At 39.3% G+C, this 24,506-nt stretch overlaps 1 protein-coding gene across 1 annotated transcript in view; it reads right to left on the bottom strand.

The window, feature by feature from the left end:
- The window catches only part of LOC107721652 (NACHT and WD repeat domain-containing protein 2-like), a 43,673-nt gene extending 23,901 nt beyond the window's left edge, over positions 1–19,772 (bottom strand). Inside the window, exons 1-3 of the mRNA XM_016529773.1 lie at positions 19,691–19,772; positions 17,383–17,471; positions 2,215–2,331 (exon numbers count right to left, since the gene is read on the bottom strand). Coding sequence (XP_016385259.1) covers positions 2,215–2,331; positions 17,383–17,471; positions 19,691–19,772 — 288 coding nt within the window. The remainder of the gene's footprint in view (positions 1–2,214; positions 2,332–17,382; positions 17,472–19,690) is intronic.
- Between the last annotated feature and the right edge of the window lie 4,734 nt (positions 19,773–24,506).

The raw sequence follows: 24,506 nt of genomic DNA on the forward strand, positions 1-24,506 counted from the left end.
CACACCACTTCACCTCACACTTAACTTTTCCACACACACACACACACACACACACACCTCAAACATTGCTCTCTGACTCCAATTAGATCCCAATCCTCCTGCCCAGATTGCTCATTTACATTTTAATAATTTAAAATCAATCTCCCTCCACACCTGAGAACTGATTCTGAACCCTCAGCGCACACACACACACACACACAGAGATGAGTGTGTGATCATGTGATGTGTGAATATATATTCCTTATAAATTCACTGATCTGTTAGTAACCCACCTGGTGCTCTCAAATGTGTGTGTGTGCTTCACTTCTGCATGATCACTCATCTCCTGCAACATCAGCCATCAAACCAGACCCTTCCTCATGCCATGCTGACAGATGTGAAAATCATTTTGTTATGTGTGTGTGAGTGAGCTAGCCACAGAGGCACAATGAGCTCCATCCTGCGAGTGAACTCAAGTGCTTCGCTCCCATATGGGTGCTACACGGTGTCTGTCAGCCTGCTATCACTGACTAGAGAGACATCATACCCAACTCTCCCCACAAACAAGAACATAACACCAGCCCAACTCTGCTTTACTGCTCCTCTCAGATTCCTCATCAGACTCCTCTCATGACACTGTTTGTCATGTGCTGTGCTGCAGTTACTTCTGAGGTGTGAGATATACAGTATACATGCCATTCAAAAGTTTGGGATCAGCAAGATTAATGTTCTTTAAAGAAGTATCTTTTGATCATCAAGACTGCATTTATTTGATCAAAAGTAGAGAAAAAACTGTAATATTGTGAAATATTATTACAATTTAAAACAGCAATTTTCTATTTTATCATACCTTAAAATATAAATTATTCCTGTGAATCATTTATTTTCAGCAGCCATTGCAGTAGCTAGTCTTCAGTGTCACACGATCCTTCAGAAATCCTTCTGATTTATTATCAATATGCTGATTTATTATCAATGTTGGAAACAGTTGTGCTGCTTTTTTTTGGAACCTGTGATACTTTTTTCAGGATTCTTTGATGAATAAAAAGGTAAAAAGAACAGCATATTCAAAATAGAAATATTTTCTGACAATATGTCTTTACCATCACTTTTTATCAATTTAACACATTCTTGCTGAATAAAAGTATTCTTTTTTTTTTAATTCTTTAAAAAAATTACTGATCCCAAACTTTTGAATGACAGTATAGGGTTGGTAATAATGTTGGTATAGGGACCAATTCTCACTATTAACTTGCTTATTAGCATTCATATTAATAACATATTAGCTGTTATTAGTGCTTATAAAGCACATATTCTTCATGACCACATTTTACATCCCTAATCCTAGGCAATACCTAAACTTAACAACGACATTACTATTAATTAGCAGCAAATTAATTGTTTATTGAGGCAAAATTCATAGTTAAAGGTTTGTTAATGGCCAGAATTGGACCTTAAAATAAAGTGTGACCATAAGGTTTTGAGAGAGTTATGCAACTATTCAATAATTGCTCTCCATCAGTTACAAACACATAATACTTATTCCAATAGAAATTCCCCCATTCAAAATCGGACAGTGATGATGTCACTGAGATATTTTTATACTTATTTATCTTTACACTGCAAAAGTGAAACACTAGACAGAGAGGCTGCCTTTATCTATTTATCAATCTATACTGAATACTACTACTAGAGTCAATCGATATAGAGTTTTTGTTGGCTGATATTTTAGAGAGCAGGGTGGTCGATATAAAGCTGATATATATGATATCACACTATTTAATTTAAAGACAGTAAGCAACACATGCATAATGCATTAATTCAATTTTGAATTAATTTTTACAAATTTCAAATTTGTATTTATTTTACAAAATATTTAATAAAATAATTTTACATAATTTGAAAATGAATCTTGGTATTTTAATTAATCTGTAATATATATATATATATGAATATATATATGAAACTTTAGATACTACTTCTTGATTCCATAATAAAGACGGAAAAAGAAATGGTCAAAAACATTAGTAAACAACCCTAAATTCTATGTGAAAATAAAAATCCTGCTTCCAACTCTTATTGACCAAACAGATAAACTGCCAAATGTAGGCCAATATTTTGGCTATGGAGATATATTTGTTGACCACTAATTACTACCAGTGTCTTTCTCTGTATATTTGGGATTGACAACAGAGTTGCTTGTTAATGGTTTGATGAAATGTCATATATACCCACAACAAAGCATGGACCGGCTGAAGTCTTCAGACATTCTTCCAGTAATTTCATCCGTAGTCTCTGCAGCTCTGGACTGTCCCACTCCTCTGGATCAATTCCCCAGTACAGGTCCACGACCTGGAAAACACACATACACAAATATTTAGCACACCACTGAAATATATACACACACTGATGCATACAACTTCCAGTTGCAACTTATAAGATTTGAATACATTTGCATTTAATACATTCTTTATTCAACTCAAAGGAGAAGTTTAGTGGAATGTTCTTTCTTTCTTTCTTTCTTGCTTTTTTAAATATTTATTTTTGCTGTTTTATGCCTTTATTTTGATAGGACAGTAAGTTGACAGGAAGCAAAGTGGGACTGGATTGGGAAAAGTTCATGACCCGGAACTCGAACTCGGGATGCCCAATGCGCAACATGTTGGCATGCTCCCCACGAGTCGGCGCTGACAGTTTAGTGGAATATTCCGGTTACTTTTTTTTTTTTTTACAATGAAAAAAGAACTGGCACAGGATTCATAGAGGGACTTGAAGAATACAATTTTATAAGACCTATATATCAACACCCTTAACTAAAGCCTAATTCTTTTTTATTACTAAGTAAGGAAGATCTAGGGAGTAATGAATGCCTGGGAGAGTATGAATTTCCACACTCTTTCAGCACAAATTAGCACTTTAAAAGGAACCACAGGGAGAGGGATGAGGAAAGAGACAGAGAGAGACAGAGAGAATGAGAGAAAGGAAGAGAGGAACGTAACAAGAAGAGCAATGCTGAGAATGTACTCCTTCAGTCAGCTAAATGCTGCACTTACGCTGGGACACATTAAACTGCTTACTGCTCACAATTAACAGTCTCTAATAATTTTGAGCGTGTTTTCAGAATCGCTACAATAGTTTGAGTCTGACTGCACATATGCACTGTATGTACAGCAACAGCATAATAACCTCATACAGAGCCATTCAAAAGGGTTATCTTGTATATTGATTGTTATGAAGAACAATGTGCCAGCTGCCATACTGTTTTGATTAAATTTGTTGAAATTTCTTCACATACAATGACCCACCCAACAAACCAGGTTAGAAGGATATTTGAGGGGGGAATTCAACACCTAGCTCATTATTCATTTTAAATACCATACTTTTTTTTTTTGATAAAATTTGTAACAGAGATGCCACTAAACTTGTAATACTCATTTTTGATAGTTTAAGGACCCCAGGTCATATTAATGAAAAAAAAAAGTGATTTCTGGTGCACATTCTTTTCGGTCACTATTTGGCAAACAGTCCAACAGAATTCTCCTTATTATAATTATGGTAACCTACTGTTTAAAAGTTAAAATTAAAATTTTAATTAAGTTTAAATTGATAAAAAATTCATTAAACAGACATTTTACATTTTACAGACATTAAATATTAAACTGCTGTTCTTCTGAACTTTCCTTTCATCAAAAAAATCCTGAAAAAAATCTTCACAGTCTTCACAATAATATGAAGCAGCACAATTGTATTCAACACTGTTAAGAATAAGAATTTTTGATAGTTTAAGGACCCCAGGTCATATAATGAAAAAAAAAAGTGATTTCTGGTGCACATTCTTTTCGGTCACTATTTGGCAAACAGTCCAACAGATTTCTCCTTATTATAATTATGGTAACCTACTGTTTAAAAGTTAAAAGTTAAAATTTAAATTAAGTTTAAATTGATAAAAAAATTCATTAAACAGACATTTTACATTTTACAGACATTAAATATTAAACTGCTGTTCTTCTGAACTTTCCTTTCATCAAAAAAATCCTGAAAAAAATCTTCACAGTCTTCACAATAATATGAAGCAGCACAATTGTATTCAACACTGTTAAGAATAAGAAATGTTTTTTGAGCACCAAATCAGCATATTAGTATGCTTTCTGAAGGATCATGTGACTCTGAAGACTGAAGTAATGGCTGCTGAAAATTCAGCTTTTCACCTGAATAAATTACAATTTAAAATATATTAAATTAGAAAACCAACAGATTGTATGATACATTATATCTGGGAGCATGACTGAGTTTAGGTTAGTTTAGCTTATTTAGTTTACTCAACAGGGACCATGCACAACACAGCTGTTGTACCAGAGTTTGCTATAAAGCTAATTTGCTTTCTGCACTCCCTGGGCAATACAACATAAAAGTACAGCAGTACAATACAATAAAAAAAATAAAATAATGTGCATGGAATATATAACACATTATATTCCACATAAAAGATCACTGAGAGCCACAGTCCTGCAGAGTTTCACTCTAACCCTAATCAAACACACCTGAAGAAGCTAATCAAGATCTAAGGGTTACTAGAAAGCTACAGACAGGTGACTTTTTATCAAAGTTGGAGCAAAACTCACCCGGATTGTGGCTGTACAGGACAGACGCTGACCACCCCTGAGATCACTGATCACATAATTGATTTGTCTTAAACCTTATTTTAATTTGTTTACTCAGGACCACATTCTTTAAAGGATTTATTGACAAATAGCAATGATTAAGATTGTCGGTATGATTCAGTTCTGAGCAAAAACTCTCCACCTGTCCATACATTAAAGCAGGGAGCGCAGCGACACTGTTTCCCCCCACTGAGTTACAGAACAGCTTCAGCAGAATTATTTTTAACATACGCTAAAACAGATAATTGCATTGCAAACACTGATTTATGATATACAATAATGAATAACAACTGTACTTGATTATAAAAAAGACTATATCTAAAATTAGGAACAATCACATGTCCAGAAGGAAAAGGACCACATTCTTCAAAGGATTTATTGACAAATAGCAATGATTAAGATTGTCGGTATGATTCAGTTCTGAGCAAAAACTCTTCACCTGTCCATACATTAAAGCAGGGAGCGCAGCGACACTGTTTCCCCCCACTGAGTTACAGAACAGCTTCAGCAGAATTATTTTTAACATACGCTAAAACAGATAATTGCATTGCAAACACTGATTTATGATATACAATAATGAATAACAACTGTACTTGATTATAAAAAAGACTATATCTAAAATTAGGAACAATCACATGTCCAGAAGGAAAATAATACAATTCCAGATTTGCTTAATGGATGGAGCTTAAGTGATAAAGTAAGCTGCTGTCAGATGGTAGAGGAGCTGGGCATGGAGAGCAGTAATGAGCGCAGCTGAAGGAGCAGCTGAAGTGTAGCTGAAAAGGCAACTTAAATAGAACGCAGACTGCTATGTGTTGAATTCCTATAGGTAAACATGGATCAGCTGGTCATCAGCCGATGCGAGCTTGACCGACATGGCCTGCCTGAACTGACGCTATGCTTCATTTTTAAAAAGACTTGCGGCACGATAGGAGCAGCTGAAGTGTAGCTGAAAAGGCAACTTAAATAGAACGCAGACTGCTATGTGTTGAATTCCTATAGGTAAACATGGATCAGCTAGTCATCAGCCGATGCGAGCTTGACCGACATGGCCTGCCTGAACTGACGCTATGCTTCATTTTTAAAAAGACTAAATGCTGTGCATTCTCTAATGTGAGCAGATACTAAATTCCAGATTAATTTGAGATGGTGGCTGGGCAGAAAAGAAATTAGAGAATTTAAGAAATTCCATCCTTGCTCTTTCTAATATATTTGGTCTTTCTATCAGCTTACAAAAACACACAGACAGATACATTTAAACGTATACACACTCTTGCACCCACAAACCAAAAATGGTTCACCTGCACTGGTGGCAAACTGACAGAAGAACAAGAGACTGAGGGAGTGAAATTGCTTGTGTCTTTGTGTGTGTGTGTGTGTGTAGTAATGGACTTAATGAAGAGAGACAGGACATTTCCTCAGCACCAGTATGGCAGGACACAGGAATATCCCTGTACACATTTGTCAGAATCAGTGTCACTGGTGCAGATAATTCAAACGGCAAACACACTGCTGGGGGAATCTCTCTCTGCTGCACGCATGCGAGCGTGTGTATGCTGAAGGACTGGGGCTCCGTAATCAAGTATGTGTTTCTGTGTGTGCTGATCAGTTTAATTTGATGTTAATTTAATGTGTCTATGCTGGTCACGTCTTTCTCTTTCTCGCAATCTCAAGCAAGTCCTATAAAATTCTGATGTCATTCACATTGTGGTAGCTCTTTAGGACCCCAAACACATTTCTTTTGCTCAGCTGGCAGAAACCAAGCCACTGTGAGTCCTGCCATCCTCCCAGACTTCATTTAACAAAATACAATCATGGCTTCCATCCAAGAGCACATAAAGCACAAGAGACTGCCTACATAATGTGAGCTCTACACTCAACCTCTCTATGCTAATCAAACTTCTAAGAAGAGAGAAATACTTCATATGAAAAATGTGCAGCTTTTTATGTATACGTTATAATGCCAAAAAGGAAAATCCATGCCAAATTGGCTGTAAGGAAAAAAAGTATTGATCACAACACAACAAAAATGACAACAGCAAAAAGTTTAAATAAAAACTGCAAAAAAACAGCAAAAAAAAAGGATCCTAAAACATTTACATTTCTTAGTATTTGTTACTCAAAAGCTCCCATAAACTGAAAAATATAGGTGTTTTTGTTTGTTTGTTTTCAATTCATATTTTTCATTCATAATAATGTTTATTCCTAATAATTCATAACAACGTATCAGTATATGTAAATATTAACATAAATCTATATTATTAAAAGCACTGTTTATTGTTTATAATAGCTAATGGATTAACAAATTGAGCCTTAACGGAAGGTGTTACCAGTGTATTAATTTTCACATTGTGATTAACAGGTTTTGACAGGTTTTACATAACCACTATTGCTGATCTATTAAAAAATCAATCAATCAACCAATCAATCAATCCATCAATCCTCATGATGCAAAATAAAATTGGGGTATATTGGTCTTGATGTCAAAATGCAAACAGACACGAGTAAGCCACCAGAAAGCCATTACAGATGTTTCATAGTGAAATCAGGATAAAGGGCAAGGCAAACATCAAGTTTTGCTTAAACCGTGTTTACATGACTTTACATGTTTATTAAGTACTCAATGTACTGTAAGATCATGCATGTAAACACACTCATTGACCTTCTACATTGTCATCAGGAGTAAGAACATGACAGGCCTGTTTAATCCAGAAATGACAACTAACAGGCTTCAAGTGTGATAAGCAGGTTTGATCATTCTTTGTGATTGGCAGATCACGGCAAAGACTGGCAAGAAGTTTTCTTATTGGCTGGACTGTGTTTTGGCTGCTGACAGTGGAGCAAGTGGTGGGAGAACTGTTTTCACTCAAACAGAGTGAGTGCAATCAGTCATGCTTTCACACGCACGCTCTGACACTCGTGCACAAACACTTACACACATTGAGCTTGATGGATCTGAACTATTAACTAACCAAGCAATTAGAGTGTGACAGCACAGCCCTGGGAAAGACTGATAACAAAGTACATAGACGGTTAAGAAGCCCAAACATCTGGACACGACAACACAGATGACAAACACACCCTCCTTAGGTTTCACTGAACGACTGAGAGAGGGACACAAGGAGACAATTAGCATGCATCTGATGCTTTGCATAAAAAACAAACCTGAGAAAATTAATCAAGCAGCTGACAGACAGTAAAAAAAGCTGTGATGTTCAGCAAAACAATGATATTTTGAGGAACCCAAGCCACAAAGCCATGAGATTTGTAATAAGTGGATGAGTTAGCAGAGTCCACCATATGAGGGAAATTAATGGCTTAGCGTATTCCCCGTATGCTAACACAAGTTTTTATGAACACAGAGTCTGTAACTGATTCCTCAAATTATGACAGCTGTCATCTACTTTAATGATGCCCATATTTGTAAGTGACAACCTAATCGCATTGTTATGAACTATGAAAACAGCTCAATTTAACTGGTATCATGAGCAAAGAACTATTAAAAACGCTGACTTCTATTTCCTCGCTTTCTTTAATGCATTACAACCCACATTTAAATCACACAGGGCTACACAATCACGTTTTTCAAAGAAAACACACACATGCGTATGCAATGAGTATCATTAAACGCAGTATATTGCACCCCGACGTGGAGTAAAAGAGACAGAAATGCTGTAATTTTCCACTAATAGTGCATCCACAGAAATGATGATGAGGTTTACTCCGCTACTGAGGGCTCTGGCCATAAAATTTCATAACATGAGGCAAATATGACTGTATTTACATAATTACACAGCTCAAACTGAGGATTTGCAAACATAATGCTTCATAAATCCCAAATGGCTGGTGATAAAGGGTGAAAGTGTGTCAAACTGGTCAATGTCAGTGCTGGAAAAGTTCTAACTTGCCCTGAATACATTTGAGGTGACATTAAAGTAGGTAGCCATAAACCAAATCAATGGAAAATTTCACAAAAAAAAAAAAAAAAAACATAGACAAAACAACTCAAGCACTGTTGTAGACAGGTTTTAATACTTTCAGGCTTTACTGCATCTATAATCTGTCTTCAAAGGACAACGTCTCGCGCTTCTTCTCTTTTCTCCTCGGTTTTCATGATTATTCCGAGAACTTTCAGACGATGCCTTGAAGATGGAACGAAAGGGAATGAAATCATGTAGAAAACTATCCTAAAAAACAGCCCACAGAACACCCCTGAATTAAAGAACAGAGGCAAATCTTTGTATGCGACTGAAGAAATAAAAAAATAAATAAAAATCTGTTGTGAGGAACAGTCTTGTTTTGTAATGAAAATATCTGGGTGACATGCAGTCATTTACTTGGTGACATGATTATTCATATAGAGAAGCACATATATCGGAACCATTCAGGCTTCTATGACAGATTTTTTACATTCATTGATATCTGTCCAAATTGTGTGTATACATAAGTGAATACTGGATAATTAAAATAATTATCAGACTGAATTATGCAATATAAGCAAGGCATGGACTTCTTTCTCAAACTTGAAATTTCAAAATTGCATTGATTAGAGGTTATCAATGCATTTCCGAGGAAGCAAGGTAGTTCTAATCAAAAGGGAGTGCCTAAAAAAAAAAATAATAATAATAATAATAATAATTCCAGTAACACTTTTTAGTCAATTTATGTGCTTGCCTTTAATCATTTTTTAATTTTTATGCTTTTTATGTTTCTACTGGTTTGAGTAACACTTTAGTATAGGGACCAACTCTCACTATTAACTAGTTGCTTATTAGAATGGGTATTATTAACATACTGGCTTTTTATTAGTACTTATAAAGTACATATTCTGCATGACCATATTCTACATCCCTAATACTACCCAATACCTAAACTTAACAACTACTTTACTAAGAAATAATAAGCAGCAAATGATGAGTTTATTGAGGCAAAAGTCATAGTTAATGGTTTGTTAATAGCGAGAACAGGACCTTAAAATAAAGTGTGACCAAAATTTCATAGCATATTTTAGATGTATATGGGGTATGTTCGTATAAATGTTGCTCTTTATTCTTAAGTAGTATAACAACCCATATATAATTACTATGGAAGCATATGGGTAGCAAATGGGTAGAATTTTGCTACCTATATGCTTCCATAAATTACAAATATCTACAAACAGCTATACTGTAAACAGAAATCGTAATCTAAGATTCAGCTTGTTTTGGCTCCCTGCAGCGATCACTACTTCTGCTTAATAGAAAACGATCATCTAAATGGTAAACAGCACAAGAGTCAATTGGTTAGAAATCGCAGAGTTATGAGCAGATTTCATGATGCGATCCAAAACGATTGAGCGGAGGATACAAACATCATTTACAATGCAGTTGCCAGTTTCAGCCCGATGAAAAGGCCCACATATTCTCCTGAGACGAGTTATGATTTATCATCCTTCTGGCTCCTACCTCTACATGAATGTATCACTTTAAGAGAAGACAAATGAGTCAACTGATGACCCCCATTAAGAGCCAATTAGAAGAGAAATATGATTCTACATCGTGTACATTGGTCGAACACTATATCTTACGCTTACACCGTTCGATTATCGAAAACAAGAAGAGAATAAGAGAATAAGACAACACAAGCATCTACAAGAGCAAAGGTAGGAGCGAAACAGAGGCACGCCAGGAGATGAAAACCATAAGATAGCAAAAGGCAGAAAGCAAGGAATAAAAAGGCCTGTCAGAAGTCCCCTGATTTAAGAGTCTGTTAGCTCACCCACCCTGCAGAGAGAACCATGTTCCTCAACCCCTCGGTGCAGTCACCAATCTCCATGCCTTCATCTCATCTCACAAACTACCCACAATGCACTGCTCTTGAGTGCTTCTGCAATTAGACTACTGCTATGGCAACCAGCTGCCTTGCCTGCTTGCCTTTTCAATTTAGAGAGAGAGAGAGAGAGAAAGAGAGAGAGAGAGAGAGAGACGTGAGGAGAGTAGAGAGCAGCCAAATGTTAAAACCATAAAACCTTTACATCAATCATGTCTATGCCTGGAATGAAAATGGCCATTTTTTTCTGCAAATGGCTAATCGATGTGCTCCAGCTGAAAATGTAGAAGCCACCTCAATTCCACACAAGCCCATGGATCAGCACACCAACAGCGAGGCGTAACCTCCAAACCCCGTGAGGAATGAGCGCTTGTATTTCAGTCCTTCTATCTTTTCATCTCTCTCTGTCTCTTTCCGTTTACCCTTTGGCTGTTTTCCATCCCTTTTTCTCACCTTCTCATCTGCTGAAGCTCCAATGAGTGCTGACAGATCCAATGTGCTCTCGCCAGCATGGAGCACTTACACAATAGGCCATGAATTCCCAGGGTGACTATACAGGATTTACCCTATTATACTTTATCGACACGAATTGATAGGTGAAACAACAAACAGTCACCCACAAATAGTCTATAAACAAAGCATCAGGCTGTCTTTGAGTTCACATGAACAACGGTTATTCATAACCTGCTGAGGAGTGAACGAGCCACCAAATGATGGTTACATAGGTCATAATCCCACTCTACCACCTTTATGACCTTAAGCAAGGCAATTAACCCATGCACCAACTGCTAATATCCTTTTTCTCCACCGATACACTTGTGTAAACGCACCTTTTCTAGATGTCACAAAATCTATTAGTTCCACAGGAAAGCTCTGAAGGACATTCATTTGATCACAATAACAGAACAAAATATGTAGAAGAGACTGGCCACAATCACAATTTGAATCAAAAGTCCAGCAGTAGTTTTTTTATCTAGTTCAAAAAAGGATTAAATGTCCTTGCTCACTGAGTCCGAAATTTTCATATGCGTTTAAAAAAAAGTTTTTTATTTGTCATCCTTTCCTATCAAAATGCTTGAAAATTGCTTGGATGCGAAAACGCAAAAAATCGAACTTGATCCGAATTTTTTTAAGACTGACGAATGTTTCGGAGGCAGTGTGTAAATGTGATTGACACAACGTGAGGTAGACTTGTGCCGGTATTCGGTAATGCGATATATCACGGTAATGAATATGCCCGATATTGTTATCGTGGGCACTTCTAAATACCGTGAATAATTATATATTACAAATTATTCAGAATTTTGAATGCATTTTAAGAATACTTTTTCCATAAACTGGTCAAAATGCACAACACCGCTGTATGCTGCGTGAAACACGTGTGCGCACTCTGACGTAAACAAGCGCGGACCAGAAGCACATGGCGGAACATGTGAGAGACGCTCTGGATGAAAGCGCACTTTCACTCTCTGACAGCAGATGGCGCTAAACTGCAGAAATAATAATAATAATAATAATAATAATAATAATAATAATAATAATAATAATAATAATAATAATAATAATAATAATAATAATAATAATAATAATAATAATAATAATAATAATAATAATAATAATAATAATAATAATAATAATAATAATAATAATAATAATAATAATAATAATAATAATATATCTAGTTCAAAAAAGGATTAAATGTCCTTGCTCACTGAGTCCGAAATTTTCATATGCGTTTAAAAAAAAGTTTTTTATTTGTCATCCTTTCCTATCAAAATGCTTGAAAATTGCTTGGATGCGAAAACGCAAAAAATCGAACTTGATCCGAATTTTTTTAAGACTGACGAATGTTTCGGAGGCAGTGTGTAAATGTGATTGACACAACGTGAGGTAGACTTGTGCCGGTATTCGGTAATGCGATATATCACGGTAATGAATATGCCCGATATTGTTATCGTGGGCACTTCTAAATACCGTGAATAATTATATATTACAAATTATTCAGAATTTTGAATGCATTTTAAGAATACTTTTAATAACAGGTTGTTAAAATCGAAAGTTGCAACTGTGTTATTTAATGAGCTAACATGAACTAAGACTTGTATTTTTTAAACAAAGATTAATAACTTCTGTAAAACTGTCCTGCATGTAAAACTTTTAACTTTATAAATTTTTCTGTATTGCTTTATTGCATTTAAATGTTCAGTTATTTTTGTTATAAGAAAAAAGTTATTAAACCTGTTATACTGTATTATGACAGCACTTTTTTTTAAAACTTAATTTCAATACCGTGATAATACCGTATACCATAATAAAAGCATTAGCAATTAATCGCAACATGAAAATTTGATACTAGCACATCCCTAACGTGATGTTGTATTTATTTTTTAATTTGCGAAAATTTCGGACTCAGTGTGCAAGGACCTTAACACTTAGTTCTGTCCACTGGTTTGGTAACTGGATTTTTGAGATGAGAGCATTGCACATAAATGAATACATTAGAGTCTTTTATTTCGTTATAGTAATTGTTAGCCATACATTATTATCTGTATATTTTATATACATTTGTTAGTTTCAGAAATTGTATATTTTTGTGTTTTGCATTTTTTTTTTATCTGCTTAGATTTTCCTGAAACGTCTATAATAAGCCATTGAATGAAAGGTTCCATTGCGACTCTATGTATTATGCTACACCATGTGGTGTAACAACATGGCCCAGACTAAATGCTGTGTAAATCAAATAATACTTCATAAGTTAATCAGCCCTCTAAATCTATGAGAAATAAAATCTGTCAAAAGTCTGTGACCTTGAAGCCTGTGACTGGCCATTTCATTTTAACATATTTCTTTTAAAGCTGGAGATGTTCTTATTGAAAAGGAACATTCGGTAACACTTTAGTATAGGGACCAATTCTCACTATGAACTAGTTGCTTATTAGAATGCCTATTATTAACATATTGGCTGTTTATTTGTACTAAATAAAAAATTGTAATAAAATATATATTCTGCATGACCATATTTTACATCCCTAATCCTACCCAATACCTAAACTTAACAACTACCTTACTAACTATTAATAAGCAGCAAATTAGGAGTTTATTGAGGCAAAAATCATAGTTAATGGTTTAATAGGTGTGACTGAACATTCTAATTAAACCACCACTTTAAGCCAATACTGTCAATTAAAAAAATTAATTATCAAGTAATTAGTAGATATATTAACATATATTAACATATTCACATCTTGAATTTTTCAGCAGTAACAACAATAATTTGTCAGAAATCATTATTACTGTGTGTGTATATTGTGCAGGGCGACATTTAATCACAATCGCTTAACTCCTGTGAATCCAACTTAGTCGTACCAAACACACGAGTTAATACACATTTATACAAATGTGTTTATATGCAAATCAGTCAGTTCAGTAGGCTACCTGACACATTTAGACTCGACTCCAGCCCTGTAATCAAACCTCGCCTCTGCTGCGGTCGTCATGGCAGCCAAACAGCATTACCAGCGATCTGCAAGTGCCTACAGCTCCTCTCTTGCGCTCTCATTTGATTATTAAGCCCATCATTAAGAAGTGGCGTTGGTATGAAAACAGGACTTTGTGCTTATGTGTGTGATGCGTGAAGACTGGGCCTGTGTTGATGTGATCAAGTTGACTGGAAGCTCATCGGGAGATAGTGAACAGATTACACAGTTGTTGAAATGGTCAGCTGAGGTTTAAGTGTGAACCTCTATGGTCTGTAGAGACAGCGAGACAATGTGGGGGTCATGTGAGGAGAAGAGATCATCCATTCTTGATCTCTTTGAGCTTTGTTTTGTTTGAAGGGACATGAAAGATTTTGAAAGATTGAACAAATACGATTTTGGGGTTTTCAATGAATCAGTTATCAGCCTTATTTTCCAATTTTAGTTTTCCATATCCGCAAAAATCCACTATCAGACATCCTCTAATATAAATGATTAGGCTATATTTTGCAGTAAGATATTTCAATATCAGGAAATAGAAGAAGGAGAAGGTCAAATCTCATAATATATAATCAATTGTAAGAATGACTGATTAAAATATAATCTGACACCAAGAGTAAACACAATATAGCATGCTAAGTGTAAAAATAATTTCAAAAATGGACTGCAACTCAAAAAGAAAGTCTTATCATTATAACTTTTCATATAAAGCAGATTATGGTATACTTCGCTCCCCACACTGTGAAAGCCTATCAGAGTCCCACACTTTCACGTTACAGCGCTTCCAGGCCTGATCCCGCCACTGCTAAGGGGATTGAGTGTGTGTGTGTGTGTGTGTGTGCATGTGTGTGTGTGCTGTGACTGGACTGGGATGAAGCCTTGGGCAGAGAAATAAAGCCTCACACACGCATGTACACAGACACACTCTATCCAGCATCCATTCCTCTCAGGGACGCCACAGGAAATAGAATCAAATAACGGTGACCAGAAAGAATCGCAATTTGCCACATCATATTTTCTGGTTGAGAGAACTCCCTTCTTTTTCTGTCTGTCTCTCCCTTTTCTCTCTCACCTTCTCTCTCTCTCACACCCTAATTCTTTCAGTTTTCCTCTTCCTCTCTGACACTAACTTTGTTTTCCTCTCAGTTTAGCTTAAACAATAATGAGATAAATGTAATTTAAAAAGGTAATTCATTCACCAACATATCCAGTAAGATATTAAAAACATCCTTAAAACAAGACACATTTACTTCAGATGCAAAATTACAACTGATAAATGAATTAATTTATTGTTGTAAGTTTAAGCCTAAATATCTCCATATTTAAATTTACATTTTAAAATTAAATTAATTAAAAAGAATGTTTCAATATTTTTACTTGAAAATAAAACAAGTACTGATGCATATTAAGAACGTGTGTTTTCTGTTTTTGTTTTTCAGTGAAATAGTGGTACAATTTGATATGTAATATCTGTTCAGTGATTTTTCAATCAAATATTTTAAATCACTGAACTGCACTAAATGTGCACTTCTGTGATTCACAACACTTCATTTTCTGAAAGGAATGATTCATCCCAGGTATGCGCTGTTATGAGCCCACTTGACTTATAATCATTTAATTTATAAGCAATGTGATCACAATAGGTCTGAGCAATAGCACATGACTAGTTTCCATCCCAAAATCTCATATTTGAAGAAATGTTTATTTTACCCGTTATTCCTGACTGACCTTGATGTCACATCTTACTCTCAAATCAGTCACACCTGATGTGCATAAACTGACATACTCATGAAAAGATAAGCAGTGATATAATGTCTCATCTATGATGATGGATGAGGAGAAGATTACACCAGGACTCAAGAAGAGGTATCTTAAAGCTGGAGTATGTCAGTTAATAGCACCAAAAGATCTATTCCACAGAAATGTAAACACAGTATAAACACAATGTAAACATAATCAGTTATGTCTTAAATAGTAAACAGATGGGAAAAAGTAAAAATCGGATGTGACAAATATGTGCATTAGTTCTTACAGCGTAAACAGTCTAAAAGAAGTGCTGCTGTCTATGACGCAGCATTAATTAAACAATACTGACAATTGCAATTGGTGGATAACTTGTTAGATTAAAGCATGTTGAACTAAAGAAATTCATAGTGAAGCAACATTTTACTGATAATAGTTCATTTTATTTACAGTACTAAATCAGTGTTATTGTATAGACTGCCAATAATTTAAGTAGTTTTATTGTACTTTTGATTACTTTCTTTGTTTACTTGAAAAATGTCTATTGTCGAATGCTGCTGCTAGGTACTTCAGAAAAACAAGCACTGTTTACCTCATTAATGTCTTTGTTATATTGCTTGCAATTTGTTTCTTTGTTCTTCATTTCATTACTGACTGATTACTTCTCTTAACTGTGTTTACTGGTAAATATTTTATAAGTTTAGGATTTTAATTTGACATTTGGTAACATTTAATGTTTATACAGACAATTTTGGTATTATGACTAAAGACCTGCTCACACACTGACTTCACTCCCATTTTGTAGTTACTCCTGAAATGTGCTGTTCATTTGCATAGAGTTAAACTTTTTGCTACTTTGTTGCATCACTGGACACACTTGCATCATCTCCAGCGGTCACTGGAAGTTGGCAGTTCTCTGCTGAATGTGAATGGGATCATGTCGTTTTGACATTGTATGTCTCTGACAGCATGAATGGGGCTTAGGGATTCACCTAACCCATCCAATCAAAAAATCAAAATCAAATTTCAGATGTACGTCACAATTCGGAAGTAAAGATCTGTTACTGCTTCATCTTCATCACTAATAATTTAATGACACTGTTAAATGCAATGTTCAGTAAATCTAAAAAAAATTAGATTTATTTAGTCTTTATTAGAGACTATCATGGTTATTAAAGTCACTTATGTTTTCAGTGACACTAAAAACAGACTAAAAATCACTGAGCAGGCTTGCGTTTAACAATGCATAGTCTTACATAAAGATCTGTTTCTTGAGGGGATGCTCTTGAAATCAGGTCAAGCCCCACACCCATGTTAAATCTCAGCGCACTGTCTGTGCCAATGGCCATGGTACCTCTTCTAGGCACTGCATTTGTTTATCAAATTGCATGATAAAAATCTCCCCACTGCTCCATTCTCTCAGACAACAAACCATTTGCATTGTAAATTCCACTCTAGAAGAGAGGAGGGGAAGAGAAAATTTATTTTTTTCTGGCCATGCTCCTGAGGGCAAGTACAAAAGACACATACTTTCGTCTTGCATGGACATATCAGTGTTGAGATCACATAATAGTCCCTAAGAAACTTTATCTTCCCAGCCAACAGAACGAGAAGAAAGCAGAAGGTTAGGAAAGAAAAAAAATTACAAAGAAATCTGTTTACCATAGCTTAATGGTTGCTGTAGATAATTTACAGAAAAGTGACAACTGTGTTACCTGGAATTCAATGCCATAGTTCTCCCTGCAGAAGTCTCGGAGTTTGGGATAGACATGTTCTTTCAGAGCATTTCTCTCTGCTTCTGTATCTGTGACAGGAAACACAAACAAACATGAATATTAAGAGAGGATACTCAGTCTCAGAGGACAGAATTTTAAACATTTATCTGTAAATATTCATAAATCTTTGTTTGTAAATGTCTGTAAATCAATTTATTCAGATTTTTAACAGACTGTAATTACAAAAAAGTACTGTGTTGGTATATTTATTAATATTTTGAATTAATTTTTTTATATTTTCAGGGTGCATTTTATATTTAGTTTAATATATTTTTTTGTCAATTTATGTGATTTCGTCATTTAAAAAAAAAAGTTTTTTATGTTTCTACTGGTTTGAGTAACACTTTAGTATAGGGACCAATTCTCACTATTAACTAGTTGCTTATTAGCATGCCTATTATTACGATATTGGCTGTCTATTAGTAGTTATAAAGCACATATTCTGCATGATCATATTCTACATCTCTAATCCTACCCAATACCTAAACTTAACAACTACCTTACTAACTACTAATAAGCAGAAAATTAGGAGTTTATTGAGACACACGTCATAGTTTATGGTTTGTTAATCGTGCAAATCGGAGCTTAAATAAAGTGTGACCCTGTTTTGTTTTTATTTCAGTGTTTTTTTTAAAAGTCATTTAGTACTTCAACATAATCTTATATTTTAACTAGTTGCCAAAGTCAACATTTCAAATTTGTTTTAAAGTTTTTTTTTCTTTTTTTCATCCAATATTATTATCTCAGCTATGTTTCAATTAATGATTTTTAATAGTTTTTGTATTATTTTTAGTTAACAACAACAACACTGAAAGATTACCACACTCATCCATCATGGTATTAATGTGGTATTTCATGGTACTTCAAAGAATACTATGGTGTTTCTGTGATACGTGTCCAAAAAAAAAAAGTTTTGTCAATGTGGGTTGAAGGTCTTTCCCTCTAAGATACTTTACATCATATGCATGAGTGCTTAGGAGCAAATCACATACAAACACGTACAAACATCTCTCTTTCAGTTACTGTCTTTTGTTCTCTCTTCAACACTCCGTTCTTTCATACACTGTATTTCTCGGGGGATAGCTGCCAGCAAGGCTTGAAAACAGAGATTCCCGGCTTACACTGTAGTCACTTCTGTTCTCTGCTGCTAGTAGCAAAGCAAAAACAAACACAGCGTCTGAGATCACACTGACAATCTTGGATTCAAAACCTGGAAATAAACACGACGTTGCATGATTTTGAAAATGTAAAACATAGCAATGATATGACATCAAATAAGAAATATTCAAGATAAATGAGAATATGAGAACATGATTGTCAGGTTTGATACTAACTGGTGCAGAAAACATTCTGAAATTAATTTAAATTATTCACTTATGAATTAATTTGTGGTGAATAAAATGAGTTAAATTAAATTAAAATGCAAAATGCAAAATAGCAGTATTTACTAGTGGCCTCAGAATCTTGCACAGCAGTAGTGTATATTGTTGAATATTCTATCTTTGTCACAGACAGTCAGGGCAATATGAAGCATGAGAGTTGACACATTGAGGATACTCATCCTTACTGTATTTACTACTGTACACAGCTGCTAGTAGCAAGGCAAAAACAAACACCATCAGCGCCCTATTCACAAAACAATTAAACCTGCATTTACAAACCTTTGATACAGTACCTAAAATATTCTCATATATGAATATGAAAAGATTTGTTTTGCTATCTCAACAGTCTAATTTCAGCAGTTACGTAAATACTGTTACGTATAGGTGATGCTTAGTCAAACATCTTTCTGCTAAGCTTTGATTTACCTTGGAATGACAACAAAAGGTAGCTAACTTGATTGCCATTTATATGCACATTTCAACCCTACCGAAGCATGGTTCGAAGCATCATCTGTCGGTCACTACGAGTTATGTCGTGACGACATAGGGGGTTTCAGGACTTTCAGAGAAAATGCCAATTAATTTTAGCTAGTGGACTTTGCATACCTGAGCCACTCCACGTGCATACGGGTATAAATACGGCTTCAGAGCCGAGTGGGTGAAAGATTTCTTCTCCATAAAGCCTTTTCGTTCTGACTGGAAGAAAGAAGCTGTCCTGGTTGGCGTGACGGCACAAACAGCTGTGTTCCTGTTGATTCAGCAATTCCCCTGGGTGCTTCAACTAAAAGAGCAGTTTCTCATCACGGATGGCTTGCGCCTTTTTAAAGATGCCGTTCCGTCCGTGTTCTCTTGGTTCTGGTCCTTACTTGTCCTCTGTTGACGGCCACGAGCGTTGCCTTCAGTGTCTGGGCATCCAACACGCTGAAGCCGGGTTCGTGGATGACTCATGCGTTCATTGCGAGTGTATGAGCATGGCTTCGCTGCGATCTCTCCTCTCTCTCCTCATGGGGAACGGAGCTGCACCCGCTGTCTCTACCCATCCCGGTTTCCCTGTCACGAGCAGATGACCGCCGGCTAGAGCTCTGGGATTTCTGAGGGTCACAGTGAGAGCTTCTCTGCCGGGCATTTCCCCACGGACTTCTCACTCCTCCCACAGCGAATGTCCCGTGCGGCTCCTGAGTGATTTTCCCAGTTGACCAGAAGCCCCAACTGGCTGAGGTGCTGGAGCACCAGATCCCTGTGATCACACAACTGCTCTCATGACTGGGCCATAATGAGCCAGTCGTCGAGGTAGTTGAGGATCCTGATGCCCAGCATTTCATTCCGTGTGCCGCCGGAAGATCGGATGTCGATCGCAGCATTGGGGGATGGGCTATCGTCCTCCAAGGGCATGTCCCCACGGACTTCTCACTCCTCCCACAGCGAATGTCCCGTGCGGCTCCTGAGTGATTTTCCCAGTTGACCAGAAGCCCCAACTGGCTGAGGTGCTGGAGCACCAGATCCCTGTGATCACACAACTGCTCTCATGACTGGGCCATAATGAGCCAGTCGTCGAGGTAGTTGAGGATCCTGATGCCCAGCATTTCATTCCGTGTGCCGCCGGAAGATCGGATGTCGATCGCAGCATTGGGGGATGGGCTATCGTCCTCCAAGGATGAAGATTCGGCGGGGCTGCCCCCCTCTGGTGTTGTCGCCGCTGCCAAATCGGACCCGGAAGTGACGGCCGTGCTTCCTGGGCAGCTGCGAGTATCGGGATGGAGGTGTGCAAACCTCCCAGTCCCGCCCTCTCGCGGCTGGATGATTGGTTTCTCGGCGTGGCTCACAACCGTGCCGTGCACCGGTGCCTTTTTCGCCGGAGGTGCAAGAGGAGCATGAAGTCGTGGATGGCCACTTTTTCGGCCAGAAGCCGCTCGTCTCCCTCCTCCGTCCTCACTATCCGGCTATCCTGCAGGTCCACCAAGCCAAGGCACTCATACAAATGCACGAGGGTAGTTCCGACCCGGGGTTGATGCAGGAACTGCGCATGGCGACTGACTTTGCCCTCCGGGCGACGAAAGTTGCGGAGCGGTCCCTCGGGAAGACGATGTCCACGCTTGTGGCCCAAGAGCGTCATCTTTGGCTAACCTCGCTGAGATGAGAGATGTCGACAAAGTGCACTTTCTTGACGCTCCTATCTCGCAGGTTGGCCTATTCGGCGACACTGTCGAGGACTTTGCCCAGCAGTTCTCAGCAGTGCAGAGACAGACTGAGGCCATCCAGCACATCTTGCCCCAGCGTGATCCTCCACTGCCACCGCTCCGCCGCAGGCCGCACCTCAGCCTGCTTGTCACCGAGGGCGCCCCCCTGCCTCCTCGAGAGCGTCTCTGCCACGTGCTGAGACACCGTCGAGGCCGGTGTGTCGAGCCTCTCGGAGGACTGCGGCGCCCTCTGTGTCCCAGTCGGCCCCTAAGTCCTCTAAAAAGGCGACAAAGTGGCCCTGACACGGTCAACCCGGAGATGTGGGAAGCTGCTCTTTTTCAGGAGATGGAGAGAACAGCGCCACTCCTTCCCCCGGAGGAGGGCCGGGCTGAGAATCCTTTGTTCCATTTTGTTTCTGTTTTGCACTGGTCCAATGGTCAGTTCGCCAGGCGACCCCCCAGGTTCAGCGGCATTCTCGAGACTTCGGTGGCAGCTCGAGATGCCCCTGTCCTGCACAACGAGATTGCTATCCTACTGGCGAAGGACGCAATTGAGCCTGTCCATCCAGCCAAGATGAAGTCAGGGTTTTACAGCCCTTACTTCATCGTGCCCAAGAAAGGTGGTGGCCTTTGGCCAATCCTGGATCTGTGAGTCTTGAATCGAGTCCTTCACAAGCTCCCATTCAAGATGTTGGCACAGAAGCGCATCATCAGATGCATCCAGCCCCAGGATTGGTTTGCAGCAGTCGACCTCAAGGACGCTTACTTTCATGTCTCGATTCTTCCTCGACACAGGCCGTTGCTACGGCTTGTGTTCGAGGGTCGGGCATGGCAGTACAGGGTCCTCCCCTTCGGGCTGTCCCTGTCCCCCTGTGTCTTTATGAAGGTCGCGGAGGGCGCCCTTGCCCCGTTATGGGAAGTGGGCATCAGGATCCTCAACTACCTCGACGACTGGCTCATTATGGCCCAGTCATGAGAGCAGTTGTGCGATCACAGGGACCTGGTGCTCCGGCACCTCAGCCAGTTGGGGCCTCGGGCCAACTGGGAAAAGAGCAAACTCTCCCCATGCAGAAGATCTCTTTTCTCAGTATGGAGATAGTCTAGGTGAGTATGACAGCATGTCTCACCAACGAGCGCACCCAGTCAGTGTTGAACTCCCTGAGTTCCTTCAGAGGCAGGAACGTGGTATCTCTGAAACACTTTCAGAGGCTCCTGGGACATATGGCATCCGCAGCCGCAGTCACGCCGCTCGGATTGCTTCATATGAGACCACTTCAGCACTGGTTACACTCCCGAGTCCCCGAGATGGGCATGGCATCGCGGTACACTTCGTGTGACCATCACACCGGAGTGTCGTCTCCTATTCAGCCCCTGGACAGACCTTGCCTTTCTACGGGCCGGGTTGCCCTTAGAACAAGTGTCCCGGCATGTCGTTGTCACAATGGATGCCTCCAGTATGGGTTGGGGCGCTACATGCAATGGGCAGGCAGTCTTGGGGCTCTGCTTTGGCACATCAACTGCCTAGAGCTGTTGGCAGTGCATCTGGCTTTGCGGCCATTGCTACAAGACAAGCACATGTTGGTCCGCACAGACAACACTGTGGCTGTCTCGTAAATCAACTGGCAGGGTGGTCTACGATCACGTCGCATGTCACAGCTCGCCCGTCATCTCATCCTCTGGAGCCAGATGCGGCTTAAGTCGCTGTGCGCCATGCACATTCCGGGGGAGCTCAATCGTGCAGCCGACGTGCTCTTACGACAGCCCATGCCGAGATGATCCGGCTGATCTGGAGTCGATTCGGCGAAGCCCAGGTAGACCTGTTTGCTTCCCACGAGTCTTCCCACTGCCAGCTGTATTACTCCCTGAGCGAGGCCCCCCTCGGCACAGATGCACTGGCACACAGCTGGCCTTGGGCTCTACGCAAGTATGCATGTCCCCCAGTGAGCCTTCTCGCACAGACACTGTGCAAGGTCAGGGAGGACGAGGAACAGGTCTTGCTAGTTGCGCCTTACTGGCCCACCTGGACCTGGTTTTCAGAACTCATGGTCCTTGCGACAGCTCCTCCCTGGCGCATCCGTCTGAGAAAGAACCTCCTTTCTCAGGGGCTCGGCATCATATGGCACCCTTTCATGATCAGGTGGTGAACCTGCAAGCACTGCCCTCGGAGGAGGCAGATCCAGCCTTGGCGTTGCTGTGTCCCGTAAGAGCATTGCGCATATACGTGGACCGCACCCGGAGCTTCAGAAGCTCTGAGCAGCTCTTTGTCTTACGGAGGAGCTGGTTTCTTCCCGTGTGTTGGGTAACAGGTAAGTGACGGGAAGAGCCGGCTGGTGTCACGCATGCTGCGCCATTCCCCCACACCTGGGGATGCGAGCTCCTCTAGTAAGTTCCCTGGATGTCGAACCCTGGTTGAGTATCCTCCAGCACCCCCGGCAGTCAGAATGGGCAGAGCAGTCTGACGCCAGGCCCAGTATAGGTGTTAGCTTGCCCGGGTTTCCAGTCAGCCCCTATACTGGACTAGGTGTCCATATGGCTTGATTCCCTGCGGGCGATTCCATATATGTATTCTTCCACTGTAAGGTTTCCCTCTCGGTGAACCTGTGTCTTCCCTTTGACAGACCACTCTGTCAGTCTCTTCTGGCATCTGTTCCTCCCTACTCCTAGGTAGGACCTGCCTCAGAGACCCATTCCATATGTTGTACTGCTCCAGGCCTGGGTCAGTCCATATCAGTGTCTCCACATGATACCTCCCTATGGGCAGGATGTGGTCTCCGTAGCGCCCTTCTCCAGAAGGCTCGCTTCCCCTTCTTTACTGCCAAACTGTAAACAACAATTAGGAAAGGCGTGAAGCACCTTTCATGAAGGTCAAAATCCCTTTTCTTAAGAAAAAAATTTCTGTCATAGGAACAGCGACTTGGCTATCTCCAGCAGCGATGTACTCACCTTTTGGTCCCTGCGGGCGCCAAGGTCAGCATAATTTGCGCTGGGGCGTTGGTAAGGTTATGACCTTTGCGTAGAATTTGTCTGACATGCAGCTGCTTGTCTACATTTGCAGCGCTACAGGGTTGTGACGGGGTTCAGGTTGTGGCGCTTTCCATGGACCCCCTATGTCGTCACGACATAACTTGTAGTGACCGACAGATAGGGAACGTCTCGGTTATGTACGTAACCCTCGTTCCCTGATGGCGGGAATGGAGACATTATATCCCCATGCTACAAACTTGAACCATCGCTGGTTACCTGTCGCCTATTTATACCCGCATGCACGGGGAGTGGCTCAGGTATGCAAAATCCACTAGCCAAAATTTATTGGCGTTTTCTCTGAAAGTTAGAGCGGATTGGGGCTCACAAGTAAACCCCCTATGTCGTCACGACATAACGTCTCCGTTCCCTCCAACGTACGTAACCGAGACGTTTCCTCTTCTACTTGTCTGTATCAGTTTGCTATTGTGCAGGCTCTCCACTGATAGTTGATATTTTGCGACAGAGAACAGGAAAATCTGAC

This window comes from Sinocyclocheilus rhinocerous, unplaced genomic scaffold, assembly GCF_001515625.1.
Source record: "Sinocyclocheilus rhinocerous isolate Xijiao unplaced genomic scaffold, SAMN03320098_v1.1 scaffold1382, whole genome shotgun sequence".
Taxonomy (NCBI): domain Eukaryota; kingdom Metazoa; phylum Chordata; class Actinopteri; order Cypriniformes; family Cyprinidae; genus Sinocyclocheilus; species Sinocyclocheilus rhinocerous.